The sequence below is a fragment of the Gobio gobio genome, assembly GCF_949357685.1.
Source record: "Gobio gobio genome assembly, chromosome: 25".
Taxonomy (NCBI): Eukaryota; Metazoa; Chordata; class Actinopteri; order Cypriniformes; family Gobionidae; genus Gobio; species Gobio gobio.
In genome coordinates this window covers 41,720,821-41,735,744 of record NC_137121.1, presented here as the reverse complement: position 1 = coordinate 41,735,744, position 14,924 = coordinate 41,720,821, and the positions used below count along the sequence as shown (strand labels likewise).

Below are 14,924 nucleotides of genomic sequence, written 5' to 3'. Positions count from 1 at the left end.
AGTTATGAATCAACATTTATTAGTTATAATAACTGTATGTACACCAATGGTACAACACATATTGATATGCATGAACACACTTTTATTTCACAGCTATGACACAGGAAATAATTTCTTTTACCACTTTCCTTTTCGACTATAGTTTCCCCTCCCTTTACATAAAAAAAAAAAAAATCACATCACAAAAAGGATGAGAGAAAAGTGGAGCAGAACTGATGGGTTTTACATATAAGACCAATGTAAGAAACGCAAACCATCTACTAACGACGGTTTCAGATGTACTCGATTAATAATAAATCTGGGTTATCCTAGGAATAATGTTTCACATGAAAAGTGTGCCAGTAATCGTCTTTGTGTGTCTGTGTGCGTGTACAAAATATATCAGAAAAGAAACATTGGAAAGTCAAGTGCAAGACAGAACAGACAGCATGAAGCGGAGAAATGAAGTTTTACAGGTGTGACTTCATACAGTGTGCTTTATATCATCAAGATCATATCTCAGCATATCTTTTTAAGATGTTACATATAACACAGAATCATATATAAGACTATCACATAAAGACAATATGATTATTGTATACCATCTTCAAAAATATAAACTATTTTGAGATGACACATATAATATACAAATATCCTTTTTTTTTTTTGAGTCCGATGTTAGATTTAAATTTTAATCTCTTACATAGAAAAGCAAGGACACATAAATTCATGTAGGGAAAAACATTCCAAACATAGATCAGATATAATAATGGATATGAATTTGCTGACAGAGCTAGTCTGAATTAAACTCACTACATTTCTATACATTTCACTATAGTATTTTATCTTATGCAGCACAGAGAGGGTATACGTTTCTACAGTATTACAAAAACACTTCAATTAAAACTGTCACATCAATTAAACACTATCTCAATATTTCTATGACTGGAAAATAAAATACCAATGTCACCAACATCCAGTGGCGTCGCTGGGTTATCTGGGCCCCCAGTACAGTACGTTTGATTGGGTCGATATATCCCTCAGTAGGATTGGGCTTTCTCAGGTTCCCCCGTGGTAGAATAATTGGTGGGGGCCCTGGAGGGGGAACACCGAGGGCCCCGTGTACTCAGTCCCAGCGACGCCCCTGCCTTCAATATATACACAAAGTGCAGGGAGGCACTTTAAAAGTCATGCTTCTTAAGAAACTGGTGCAAAAACACTAAATGTCCATGCATCTAACAGTGAGATAAAACACAACAGTGGCTCAACGCTCAATGACCAAACAATCTCAAGATGCAACACTCACATCGTCTTCACATTATGATTCCACACACTATGTAACTTGTGTTCATATGGCATTGATTCTCTTGGCAAAGGTTATAACACTGGATCGTCAAAGAGCTGTTTAGTTGGCAAAGCATCTGAGCGAGATGTCTTAAACTAAGTCGACATATATTAGGGGTGGAGTTCTATCAATATCTGCGTTTAGCTTCGTAAAAGAGCATCCTGTGATAGATATCACACACAGGGAAGAATGAAAGTGTCTGGATTTATCACTCTTCTGAAAGAAAAAGTTTTTATTTTTTTGTCGGAATCTCTGATTGGCGTATTGTGAGGTATGTGGACGCGTGTGATTGGTCAGTCTGACAGGAAGTGATGTGTTTTGCAGCATGGCGGGGCTTAGAAACAGTCATTTGCAATATGAGGGAAGGACACTGATATTGGTGGATAGGAGGATGGAACATCCAGAGGTAGTGTTTATAACAGCGTAGTTATAAAATCCCCCTTTTCCGTTACGATTAAACCCTTCCATTGTAATACTACTTGTTTTTTTCAAAGCTCAAAACACAAGTTGCTTAAAATAGCCTTGGCAATGTCTCTTTGAGGTCAGAACTTTAAAAAGGGGCGTAAAAATAAAAAGAGAACTATCGTCAGCAGTGAAAGACGAAGGCATTAGGTATTTAAAAATGTGTAAAACCCTACTTGGATTATAAAAAACAGGTAAAAAGTTCTCTCCAGCATGCTAACAGGGCCTTCATACAAATCATCTCTGTCTGCATTAGGAATGTTTTAGTTTTTTTTCCCTGGACAAAATGAGTATATGCCTGAGTATCTCTACAGCTCACCAGTTGAAGGAAAAACAGCCGAAATTTAGAGCAAATATAGAATACACATTGGATATATATACGTAGTGTATCTGGGCAAGAGATATTTTAGATGGGTTGTGCTTGACATATGAATCTAAACCAAAGCGTAGAAAAATAGCCATGTCATTTGAAAAGATTCACGATTTTCCATCCGCTGTTCGTCCATTGTATGACTGACACATCTTCAGGCCTTGTTTTGGTTGTACAACATAAATAGACAATTTGTGCTTTAAAATGAACTAAACATAAGGTGTGCATTGCATAATTCAGTGTATTTCATGATGCAAAGGGCTCTCGTAAGACCTGAATGGTAAATAAAATGGCAATGTGCCTGAAAGGTTTTTGTGCTATTGTGCCACGGACTCACCGACATACATACGAGCAACACCCTCTCATCCGTTTCCTTGACAGAACAGAGAAAAACTCCCTCCCCTGTGAGCGATGTAGAGGAGGAGGGGCTCAAAATAAACGCCTTCCATCTGTGTGCTGTCGCCTCCGTCCCTACTTTTGTATCCTAGCAACACCATATTACCCTTTTGAGAAGTGGTTTAAGATCTGTTCGGACAAAGAGGTGCTACAGCGTTGTGCAAGGTAGTTCAGTTGAGGCAAAAAGAACTAGAGGCAGAAGAGCTGTTATATTCTCATAGAAACAGCGGTGGGTGATCCCTCTGAAAAACCCACCCCTTCTCCTCCAGATTCATAGGTTTGGAACTTTATGTATATATGTATTTATTAGCATCACAAATAATTTACCTAACTGCCTCAGCTGCGTGTGTGAGCTTTTGGCCTCACATTCTTGTGTTACATGAGAACATATGCATTGTTAAACATGTTAGAAAAGAATAGAAACCATAGGAATAAACTACAAAACCCATTTGTTCTATGTGCATGAATATAGGTTGGTTTTTCTCTCATTTTGGGTGCCGGGGTCTGTGTGCTTGCATTAATTGTTTTTCCAAGGTTCTTCCTCAACAAGCGTGCACTCCGCAGTTGAGCCGTTTGTGGCTGCCAAGGTTACCTGAAACAGTTATCCACAAAGTTAAGAGTGTGTTCAACAATACACGTAAGATCTATTTCAAGCTTTGGAGCAAAGAATTCTGGGACTTTTAGCAAAATGAAAAATCCAGATTCATGTGACTTCACTGACCCGATGACGTATTGACGAACGCAGAAGTGCAGAGGATAGAGCAAAACAAAACACCGGTCACGAATTAGAAGTCTGAAACGAGAATGTCTAAAGAGAAATGTTGGAGGATTATAAGATATAAGAGAAGAGGAGCTTGAGTTTGTTTGAACTGCGAGAGGCGTCAAAGCTTACACTACTCCTACATCCCGTCAGGGGTTACTCTTTTGCCGTCTGTCGGAAGCTAGTTATTTCACTTTATAAAGTTTTAAATATGGATATTTTTCTTACACAAATGCATCGCTTCGCTTCAGAAGGCCTATATTACCCCCCTGGAGCCGTGTGTATATCTTTTATGATGGATGAATACAGATCCTCTATTCACTGCCATTATAAAGCTTGGAAAAGCCAGGTCATTATTTAATATACCTCCGATTGTTTTCGTCTGAAAGAAGAATGTCATATACACCTAGGGTGGCTTGGAGGTGACTAAATAATGGGGTAATTTAAATTTTTGGGTGAACTATCCCTTTAACAACCGGATTCTTTTGGAACGTTCTTTATAACTTATGTAACCTGGTTCCCTGAGAGGGTAACGGGATGCTCTGTCATGGCATTGATGCTTTGGGAACGCTTCTGTGTGAGACGGCATCTGAAACACTGCAATCTGATTGGCTGAATGTAGCATAGCGTCGATAAATAGATGCCTTCTGATTTGTCTGAAGAAGATGCACAGGCATAACCGTGGTGTGGCAACATGACCTAGCTTCCAGCGTCCCCCTCAGGGACCCAGGTTACAATAGTAGTAATAGAGATGCCCACAAGGCTGTGTATAAACACAAACTGGACTTGGGTCAACCCTGAAGGACTGGGGATCCCGGCGTTGAATCCATATCCAAACCGATTGTATTCGTCTGAAAGAAGAAAGTCATATACACCTAGGATGGCTTGAAGGTGAGTAAATAATGGGGTAATTTTCATTTTTGGGTGAACTATCCCCTTTTGAATGTTTTTTAAAACTTCTCAGTTGTTGTAACCTGGTTCCCTGAGAGGGTAACGGGGATGCTGTGTCATGGCATTGATGATTCCATGTGCCTCATAGGAGAGGGTGATAGCATCTGTAATCCAATGCAACATGCACTGCTTGGTATACCAAAAGCATACTAGAAGCTGAGAGGATCTAAGTCACTGGCCTGAAGGTGGACATAGATTCTCAAAGTACAGACCAGAATCCCATGAGGAGAAGGAAAGAAAGCCTGCAAAATGACTGGCTGAGGTGCAAAAGGTACTTTTTGAATGTATTGTGGTCTGGGATGCAAAATAAAGGAACTCTTGAAGGAACTCCAGCACTGGACCAACCGGACAGTTAACTGTGTTACAAATAGTTGCCATTTCAGGGCATTCCTAGTAGAAGGAGCTCTAGCATTGAGGATTGCCTCAAGTAACCTCAGCTGAAACACCAGAATTTACGAGCTGGAACCAGACCCAAAGCTTCCAGATCTCAGGCTGGGAATTAAATATCCTCCCCTGAACTTGAGAGTGCAAGCAAATTTATATTAATATAGACTAGTGTGTTGTATGTCTGGATCAATACATATTAGTCCCTCAGATGTAGAAGTATTTCCATGCTAGAAATACAGCCCTCATCTCCAGGTGATTATATGCCATATGAGATGGAGTCCTACTCAGAGACTGTAAACTGGGCAGCCATCCAAGAACGCACCCCAGCCTATAAAAGAGCCATCTGTCATGACAGTCTTGCAGAGTGAGACCCTAGGAAACTCCGGGGTCTTCAACAGAGAAAAGGAATGAAGCATCTGTGAGTAACCCTTATGACTGCCAGTAATAGTATAGGCCGGTTCGGGACCCTGAGGCAACAAACTGGCAGGGCCCACCCAAACTAACTGAAGGGAGGATTCACTCATGAGCGAGGATGGCACTTTGGATGCCTCCACTTCCTGAATCCCCCCTGAGAGCCCCGAGGGAAATCAGGCACATGATGTTGTGGTGTGCACAGATTACCCCCCGGGAGAGTTCGCTCTCAGGGACTGAGGAAGTATCTGCTCTTGAGTCACCAGAGAAATGGCTGCAGTATGTCCTGGCCTAACCTGGGTCAGGCCGAGGGCAACTTCATACCAGAATGCTTTCTCCCCCAAGCAAACTTGAGGGTATGCGTCTAAGGACGTAGCATATATACATCTAAACTCCTCAGAGCCAGATGCCTATTTCAACATTTAACTCACAGAGATAAATGCAGTGATGAAATCAACCAGACAGGTATAACACGGTCTGGATGATAGCCTGAACTTGCTATAAATATAACCAGTATCCAATTCCTTAGAGTTAGATACCATCAGAAAATGTCCCATGTACACCAAAAGGATCAAGGCAGCTTTTCGGGTAACATGAGATCATTGTGTGCAAACACTTTCATAATCTCTTTACTGTACCTGCAGTCAGAGAAACAAGAGAGAGGAAGGGGAACCACATCGGCTCAATGTTCTCTCTGACTGTATCTTAACCGTAAGCGCTGCCTCCAACTTTCTTCCCTTGATTAAAAATGTGCAGAGCGAGCTTCCAGATTCAAATGGGACATGGAGCTGGAAGAAAACGACAAGAGAAAGGCTCCACTTAGCCACCTCTGTAAACACGGGACCCGGACCACGGGGTGCAGATGTCTGACTTTTATCACTTATACTTATAGAGAGCCAGACAGGGTCGGATAATGAACCTTAATCTCACGTTTATATATAACACATATCATATCGAGTCGTTCGCCGTAAAATGTGGGGGCACGGCATCCCACACATTCAGGAAATGTAAATCCATTGTTTAAGTTTACAATAAAACATTGCATATCCTATTTGATGAATACTGTCATTCAGAATTCTGTGCTCCAAAGACACCAAAGTCTTTCATTTAAAAACATAAATACATAAACACACAAACAAGGTACAACATTCTTACATGCATTTATGAGTGGTTACTTTGCAAGGCTTCTACAATGGATTGCATTTTTTGATAAGCTGGGTTAGTTTTTGTTAGTTTATGAATTTGCATCCAGAGCATGAAAGCAGAACAGACAGCAGAATAACAGGAGCAGATGTTCTGTCTATTAGACAACAGTTAATAACAGAATCCATGAACCAAGTGTGTTTAACTCCCCGTAACATAAAATAAAGCTTAATAATGTTCACGGCATGTTGGAATTACGGTAATTACGAGATTCCAACTTGTAAAAAGCATTCACATCCTCATAGAACTCGTAATTTAACCTCCACTTTTCTGAGAGCTCCGAGTTGTACCACACGAGCACTGCAGATTCATTTTGGCATTGTTAGTGTTACCATATAATTCTGAGTCTGAGGACGTGAACAGCTCTGAGGAGAACGGCACAGGCTGTCATCTCGTAATTAAGGTAATAACGACATGCCATGAAATCAGCATAATCAAAACTAGAAAATGAAGATGTGTCTACTCAGGAGGATGGGTCTACCATTTCATTCTCAATTCCCCTAAAAGTGTGTTTAGTCTCAGGCAATGGTTCATTGCTGATGTTCTCAAACTTAATTATCAGGGAATTTTATTTAAATTTCAGGCTCAACTGAATAATCACTTAAATTGAATCACTCAATAGAGCTGAATAAAGCCTGTTTTCCACCATCAAGCCAAAGGGTTCTTGTTGCCAAACCATGCGGTGTCATGCTGATCCCGGCCAGTTGCCATGGTTATGGTTTCTTTTTAGGATTAGGATGTATCTAAACATTGGAGCGTGTGTGCTATCTATGATGCTCACATCATGTAGAAAGGGAAAGGTTCTTAGACTAGCTACAAGGGACAATTGTTGACACAATATTAAATGAGTAATATATTGATATACTAGCTTTAATGAGCTAGCTAGCTGATGAAAAAGGCTTGTAGAATAATACTATGCTATACTAGAAACCCATTAACAATCGTACAATGCTCAATTGGGAATGCAACTTGAACCATTCCTCCCCATGCCCAGCCTGCTGGTGGAAAAGCGCTTTGATTGTTTTAGTTTGTTGTTTACTATTATACACATGTATCTCAACTGAAAAATAAATAAATTTCTGCACATATTTAAATAACTTTTAAATATGTACAATTTATTGACGCATGGCATTTCTATCAGAAGTATCACTTCAAGACTGCAAAGATTTATGTGCGATTCCTGTAATTGTCATGATATACAAGTAAAACATATTTTTAGCATTTTTATACTAAATATTTTGGCCTCACTTTATATAAGGTGGCCTTAAGTACTATGTACTTACCCCAAAAAATAAGTACAATGTACTTATTGTGTTCAAATTGTATTGCAAAACACCTTTGCTGATATTAAGGTGGGATATGGGTAGGGTTAGGGACAGGTGTGGTGGTTTGGGTCAGTTTATGGGTAGGGGTAGGTGAAGGGAAGTGTCAACTGTGTAATTACAAATGTAACTACAGAAATTAATTACAGATGTAATTACATGCAGGTATTTTTTAAAATGTAAGTACAATGTAAAAACATGTATATACACAATAAGTGCATTGTATCAAATGATTAATTAAAATGTTAGTACATAGTAGTTAAGGCCACCTAATATAAAGTGGGTCCAATATTTTTTTATATAGATTCTGATGTACTTTGTTCACAACATACAATATTATGTTGTACAATGCTGAAAATATGCTCCAAGAAAAGAAGCAAATGAATATTAGCACATACACAATTATACTTTACATACCATTTATGCACATGCACACATATATGTGTGTGCATATACATATATGCTAACATGCAAAAAATATGAGTAAAGAGATGTGCAGAGCATGCAGGCGTGTGTTAAATAGATGTCTCTATGCCAGTAAGCGTGACTTGTACCTTGCAATCATCTACTAAGACTGAATTTTGAGCAGCATAGACGCACTGGTTGGAGTTGTTTTCATGATGGTTTTTGAGGTCATCATAATAGGATGGGGTCTTGGTCATCAACTCTATGTCATCAGTCTTCCCATGTTGGGCGTCCAGAGCGTCCAGCTCTGCCTTGGACAGGTGGTAGACGATGCCAGCCCCATACGAGTCTCCAACCACATTAACTGAGGTACGGAAACGATCCCTGAGAAAAAAAAGAACACACCAGGCGAAAAAGCTCCGCTCAGCAATCACAAAGAATTTCCTGAACAAGAGTAGGATATGCTTAAAAATGACACTGAAACTGTCTCCAGTTAACATTAAAAAGTCCCAATAAACCTAGATTAGGAATACTCACAGAAGCCAATCAACAGCCACCAGCAGACTGATGTCTTGAGTAGGAAGGCCAACGGCTGTCAGAATGAGTAACATGGTGACCAGTCCAGCACTGGGGATACTCGCCGCTCCAATGCTGGCAAGTGTTGCTGTAAGACTAAATTATGGGAATGCAAGCACTTATGTTTCATTCATATTTACATACAAAGCATTTAGTAGACATTGACTGCAAAAGACATGACTGTTTATGTACAAAATATATGGCCCACTGGACAAAGGTGTTCTTAACAGGTAACTGAGCACCTGACCATTAAGGCTGGGCAAGCAACTAGACATGTCATTATGGAAATTTTTATGGATTACTTAGATATACTTTTTTTAAAATATATTTGTGAAAAACAGCATCAAATTTGTCAGTAACAAAACTAGTACATAAGTAAAACTTTCGGTCATGAATATTACGCTGGTTCCATGAATAAGAGAACGAGATGCTTCGGTATTAGCTCACATTTGGGGATCCCATTCCTCCCAGGAAGGACTAGTCCATAATAGAATCACAACAGTTAATTGGTAGATGCTCTTCTCAGTCTAGTTTGTAGAATAAGCCTAGATTCTCACGGGGCAGGGCAACTATTGTCATCAGAAGATAAATCTGCTGCTCTCCCTCATATTAAGACTTTAGATAGACCCTCAAGGCATTGCTGCATGCCCAAGCATCTTGAGGAGTACATCCCTGACTATAGCCAACAATGTAAAATAATTTGCTAGCCTGAAGTTAGCAGTAGACAACCTCCTTGTGCCTCAAGCAGAAATGCAGAGCTAGATGAGAAATGAGGTGCTGGAACATCTTAAATTTCCTGAAGCACAGATGATTGGCCATCATCACTCATACCCATATCGTAGTGAATGCACTTCAATTACAGTATGATCAACCATACCAACTGAGTAGGCTGCTGTCTTTAGAGGGACCCAGTCGGATGGAGTTGAACTACTGCTCATACATTGATCGCTAGCTTAGTAAACTACACAACCAATGGCTTCATAGAGTTTCTCAAGCTGCAAGGAAAGCTCAACTCCATGTCAGGCTTGTCAAGCTCAGAGCTTGTCCAGAAGAAGTACTTAGACACAGTCGACTAGCCAATCTTGCTCCATTGTGGGATCCATTGACCAACATTCTCAGAGTTGGACGCCAACTAAGTAGGCTGGGGAACCCAGATTCTCCATCGATGGAGAACCCTCCAACTAGGTTGCTGCTGGTAGAGGTGTTAGTGAGGCCAGCAGGGGGCGCTCACCCTGTGGTCTGTGTGGGTTCTAACACCCCAGTGTAGTGATGGGGACACTATACTGTAACAAGCACCGTCCTTCAGATGAGACGTTACAGAGGTCCTGACTCTCTGTGGTCCTTAAAAATCCCAGGATGCCCATCGATAAAGAGTAGGGGTGTAACCCCGGCATCGTGGCCAAATTTGCCCATTGGCCCCTGTCCATCATGGCCTCCTAATCATCCCTATATATATATATATATATATATATATATATATATATATACATATACGATTGACTTCATCACTCTGTCTCCTCTCCACCAATCAGCTGGTGTGTGGTGGGCGTACTGGCGCAATATGGCTGCCGTCGCATCATCCAGGTGGATGCTGCACATTGGTGGTTGTTGAGGAGATTCCCTCCTTCTATGTAAAGCGCTTTGAGTGCCTAGAAAAGCGCTATATAAATGTAACAAATTATTATTATTATTATTAAAACAAAACTGACAAAACAGAATCCCAAGGACTGCAAGGAGAAAGACAGATACGAGTAAACAGTCTGACATGGTTCTCTGATTAGCCCATCCCAAACCAAGAGAATGTACAGCCAACTTAATATGAACATCCCCATGGGGACACACCCTGTTGTAATCATGATATTGTGGTCGTGAGCACTGCTCCAAGGGCATTATTGTGTGGAGCACGAATGAGAAATTATTGTATCCAAAACTCACAGTTGAACTGTTGTTATCTGAAATGTGGAACACAACGCAACCTGACCATGCAAAATCAGTCATGGAGTGACCGATAATGTGAGCAGAAGTTGAAAGAGACTGTGTTGTGAGTTTCCAGACTTGAGTACAACTCCCCAATGTGCAACATTATCTCCTCAGAGAATAGACTGCACAGAGTGAGAGAAGTTAAACGCCTCAAGCTCAACATCGGGTCCCCAAAACTCTAGTGAAGGGTGATAGCAGATTGCCCTTCTTTCCTCAAAATGAGCCAAAGAATAAGTGTGATTCTGTACGGGCTTCAGAAAATCGTCACAGGTAACGACACAGTTCACAACACAGTTCTCATAGCGTCAGCAGTGAGTGGACCTATGAAAGGGAGCTTTAGGCATCCTGGACAAACTTCCGATGATATATTTTAACTGACATCAAAATCTTTAGAAGAAATATGAAACTTTAGCAGCATCTTTGATGTGAATTGCTCACATTGCTCATGAGGGAGGGTAATAATATAATTATAAACATAATGAAAACATAATGACCACTGGCTCTTTTATGTACATGGCAAACCCCTTCAACTGTAGAACAAATGTTGACAGCATATAGAAGTGGCACCAAGATATACACCTTTTCGTGTATTTCTTTAATAACACCATGTTTGTTTCGTTGGCCAGAAGAGAACTGGTCCCACGACTGAGTCTGGTTTATCCCCCTCCATTCTGTCACCTAATGGGGGTTTGGTTCCTTGCCACTGTTGCCTTTGGTTTATTTAGTTGGGCTCATTTAATATTCAGCAATATGATAGAAGTTTTTCTGCTAACTTAGGTTAATTTGCTTCATCTTTGGCCCCTCTTACATGTGGGATTCCACAAGGATCCATTTTGGGACCCATTTTGTTTTCATTATATATGCTTCCAAAAAGCATGTAGTGTTATTTCACTGTTACTCTGATTATACTCAAATATATGTGCCAGTAAAGAAGGAAAGTAGCTCTCTAGGACATCATCTTGCATGTTTGAAGGACTTGACCTTGCTTTGGATAAAAGCCTCTGCTAAATGACTAAATGTAAACTTGAAAACATGGTTGGCTGTGAATTTCTTGCGTCTAAATTAGGGGTGTCCAAACTCGGCCCTGGGGGGCCACTGTCCTGCAGAGTTTAGTCAAATCAAGTCGTGTCCCCAACTGAGAAAGCCAAAGGCAACAGAGGCGAGGGTGGCAAGGAACCCAAACTCCATCAGTGACAGAATGGAGAAAAAAACCTTGGGAGAAACCAGGCTCAGTTCTCCTCTGGCCAACGTACAAACAGTGTATGATTATGAATCAGGAAAACATTACATTACAGGTCAGTTTAGCTCCAACTTGCCTCAACACACCTGGAAGTTTCTATTATGCCTACTAAGACCTTGATTAGCTGGTTCAGGTGTGTTTAATTAGGGTTGGAGCTAAACTTTGCAGGAGAGTGACCCTCCAGGAGCAGGATTGGACACCCCTGGTCTAAATGAATGGAAATCAGAGGCTGAATCCGAAATCGCCCCCTATACCCTCAAATAGGGCATTATTTGCGGGGACAGCCATTTGTAGTGGTGTCCGAAACCATAGTCATTGAGTGCACTCATTCAATCCCACATTGCACCGCAATAACGAGTGTACAGCCGATGTACACACAACAACTGTGCGACTTCACACACTCGTTTTCATTCACTCCTTCAAGTGAACTGTCTTAGTGGACTAACGTAGGGAATAGTGAATGAGGCTTGAGGGGGCGATTTCGGATTCAGCCAGAGACTATTGTGTTTGCATCCCGTAATGCATCTGGGTTACCTAATATTGATTTAGGCCCTTTATCTATTTATAGTAAATCATTCAAATTTGACAAACAGATTAATGCTGTCAGATCAGGCTTTTTTCAATTAAGAATATTGGCAAAGGTCAAGCCAATTTTGTCCTTTTATGATTTCGAGAGAGTGATGCATGTGTCTTCACTTCTGGACTACTGTATGCAGGGATTCGTCAGTCCATGTTTTCACGATTGCAAATTGTCCAGAATACTGCTAGAGTGTTGACAAGTTCTCAGAAACGGGACCATATTACTCCCATTTTGTCTTCTTTACATTGGTTGCCAGTCTGTTGTCTGTTTTAGGATTGATTCTAGATGTGACTTAGGAGGAATCAATGCACATTGTTGGACATATTCACCTACAAAAAACTATACTAAAAATATACTTCATATATGATTTATGCTTCCCTCCACCTATTTGCAGATTGTATAATTGTAACATTTAGTTGGTGCCCAGTACATGAATTATAAGGTGATAATTGTGGTAGTATTCTTACCTGACTGTGACGATCTGACCAGGATCTAAATAAATTCCGTTCATCTGTGCAATAAAAATGGCAGCTACAGCCTCATAGAGAGCTGTTCCATCCATGTTAATCGTTGCTCCAACAGGAAGCACAAAACGCGTAACTCTCTTGTCAATACCAAGGTTTTCTTCAAGACAACGGAAAGTTACAGGCAGAGTGCCAGCACTAGAGGAAGAAAAGACAAAAATGATCATTCTTATTCTGGGAATAAATTATGCTTGTTGTTATGTTGCAATAATATTTCTGTAAAGTCACACCTAGAGGCTGTGCCCAGAGCTGTGATCCAGGCCTGGAAGATTCCCATGAAGAATGTGTAGGGGTTTTTCCTCACAATTGCAAAGTAGATGGCTGGCAGGAATATGGCACCATGGATAATCAGACCAACAATAACCGTCACCATGTACATCCCCAGCTGCCTGGCCACCACCTCCAGATCTTTAATAGAGATGATCTTTCCACAGATCAAGCAGGCGATGCCAAAGGGTGAGTACCTATAAAGTCAGTCCATAATGTGAGTCCATCGGTGTAAAACCTCATCACTAGACTTCTTAATCAGCTAGAGGACATAAGTCCAACTGACCACATAATCATGATGACCAGCTTCATCACAATCTCGTTGAGGATGTTGAAGAACTCAATCATAAGCCTGGCTCTCTCGCCCATCTTGCCCATGCAAATTCCAAAGGCAATGAAGAACCCAATTACACCTGAAACATATTGAAAGACAAAGATGAAAAGAAATAAACAAATGAAAAGGGAAGGCTTCATCTAAAGATATTTGAGAGTGTGACTGCCCTACCCAACACATTCATTCCACTCTTGTACTGTAGAGATTTCTTGGCTATGAAAATGGGCGGTGCCTTGGTGGCATTAGAGAGAAATTCAGACATGGTGCTGTTGGTGTCATCGAGGGCAGGCTGAACTTCCACCTTCTTCACAACGGTCTGGATCTGTGCATTTGAACATCACCTTAATCAATTCACCATTGCAAGTCCCAATTTAACCACTGAGCATTTAACAGAGTCTACTTAGTGTGCTGACACAGTACATACAGCTGTTGATGTTGGTTAGGGTTAGTTTGTGTAATTACTAAGAAACTAATAATCTAATCTAATCTAATTATAACTCAATTTAAGTGTACTTAAAATAATATTCATATTAATCCATTAGGCGTAAATTACATATTTCCCCAGGCACAATATGTATTCTGTATCAACTGTATCCAAGCTCACAGCCGTGGCGTCGTACCTGCTGGAAGCAAGCCTGAACCAAGTTCTCAGGGAAGAGGTTTCTGATGAGATCAAAAAAGGCATCCAGACTGGAAACCTCATCATTCTCAAGTCCTTCTCCGAGATCCTCCTTGAGTTTTGGATTTCCCGGATGGATGAGGAGCACCAGGATCACGCCCAGCACAGCAGCGATGATTGTAGTGGACATATAATAGATCATCGCTCTGGATCCCAGACGACCACTTGACTTCGCATCCAGACCAGACAGACCTTGGTTAGGGAAATGTGGCATGTCATTGTCTCATATTCACAAGCTTCTTTTCAGTGCCATTATGTATTTTGATAGCTGTTATCACTGTACTCTAGCTCAATCAGTCAACACTGCATTGGGTATGAAACCAGTTATAGATTGAACATCTTTAAACGTCTCTTTCATGACGATCAGCGCACATCTTATTTCTGTTGTCCTAAGTGTAAAATGAGGTTTAAAATGTTAAAATGACACATTTACTTGCTATATGACAATAATACATATGCTATACAACTATATATCATCATAATGCATGGTCTAAAAAGCAAGAATGATAGTCTGACCCTTGCTATCCACAGAGACATGCAGACGCTCTACTAAAGGGAATCTTGACCCCTTTTCATACTTTTGTGTTAAACTTCAGTGAATTGACACGAGGGAAAATTAAAGTTTAGAGAGATTTAATTATGACACAAAACATAATGAATGGAAAAAGACCCTTCTCTATCTGAGAAAAAGGAATTTCTTCTACAAGAGAGACTCCTTTTCTCAATGCACACCTGCTCTCTGCTTTCAACGGT

General features: G+C 40.5%; 1 protein-coding gene across 2 annotated transcripts in view; it reads right to left on the bottom strand.

The window, feature by feature from the left end:
- slc1a2b (solute carrier family 1 member 2b) overlaps window positions 1-14,924 on the bottom strand; it is a 39,010-nt gene continuing 24,086 nt past the window's right edge. The window contains exons 4-11 of one of the 2 annotated variants that reach the window (XM_079809167.1): window positions 14,113-14,363; window positions 13,664-13,814; window positions 13,445-13,571; window positions 13,122-13,355; window positions 12,835-13,029; window positions 8,529-8,663; window positions 8,141-8,375; window positions 1-3,144 (exon numbers count right to left, since the gene is read on the bottom strand). In XM_079809167.1, the coding sequence (XP_079665293.1) occupies window positions 3,070-3,144; window positions 8,141-8,375; window positions 8,529-8,663; window positions 12,835-13,029; window positions 13,122-13,355; window positions 13,445-13,571; window positions 13,664-13,814; window positions 14,113-14,363 (1,403 nt within the window). In that variant the 3' untranslated portion in view covers window positions 1-3,069. The remainder of the gene's footprint in view (window positions 3,145-8,140; window positions 8,376-8,528; window positions 8,664-12,834; window positions 13,030-13,121; window positions 13,356-13,444; window positions 13,572-13,663; window positions 13,815-14,112; window positions 14,364-14,924) is intronic. The other variant, XM_079809168.1, reaches the window with a different exon arrangement.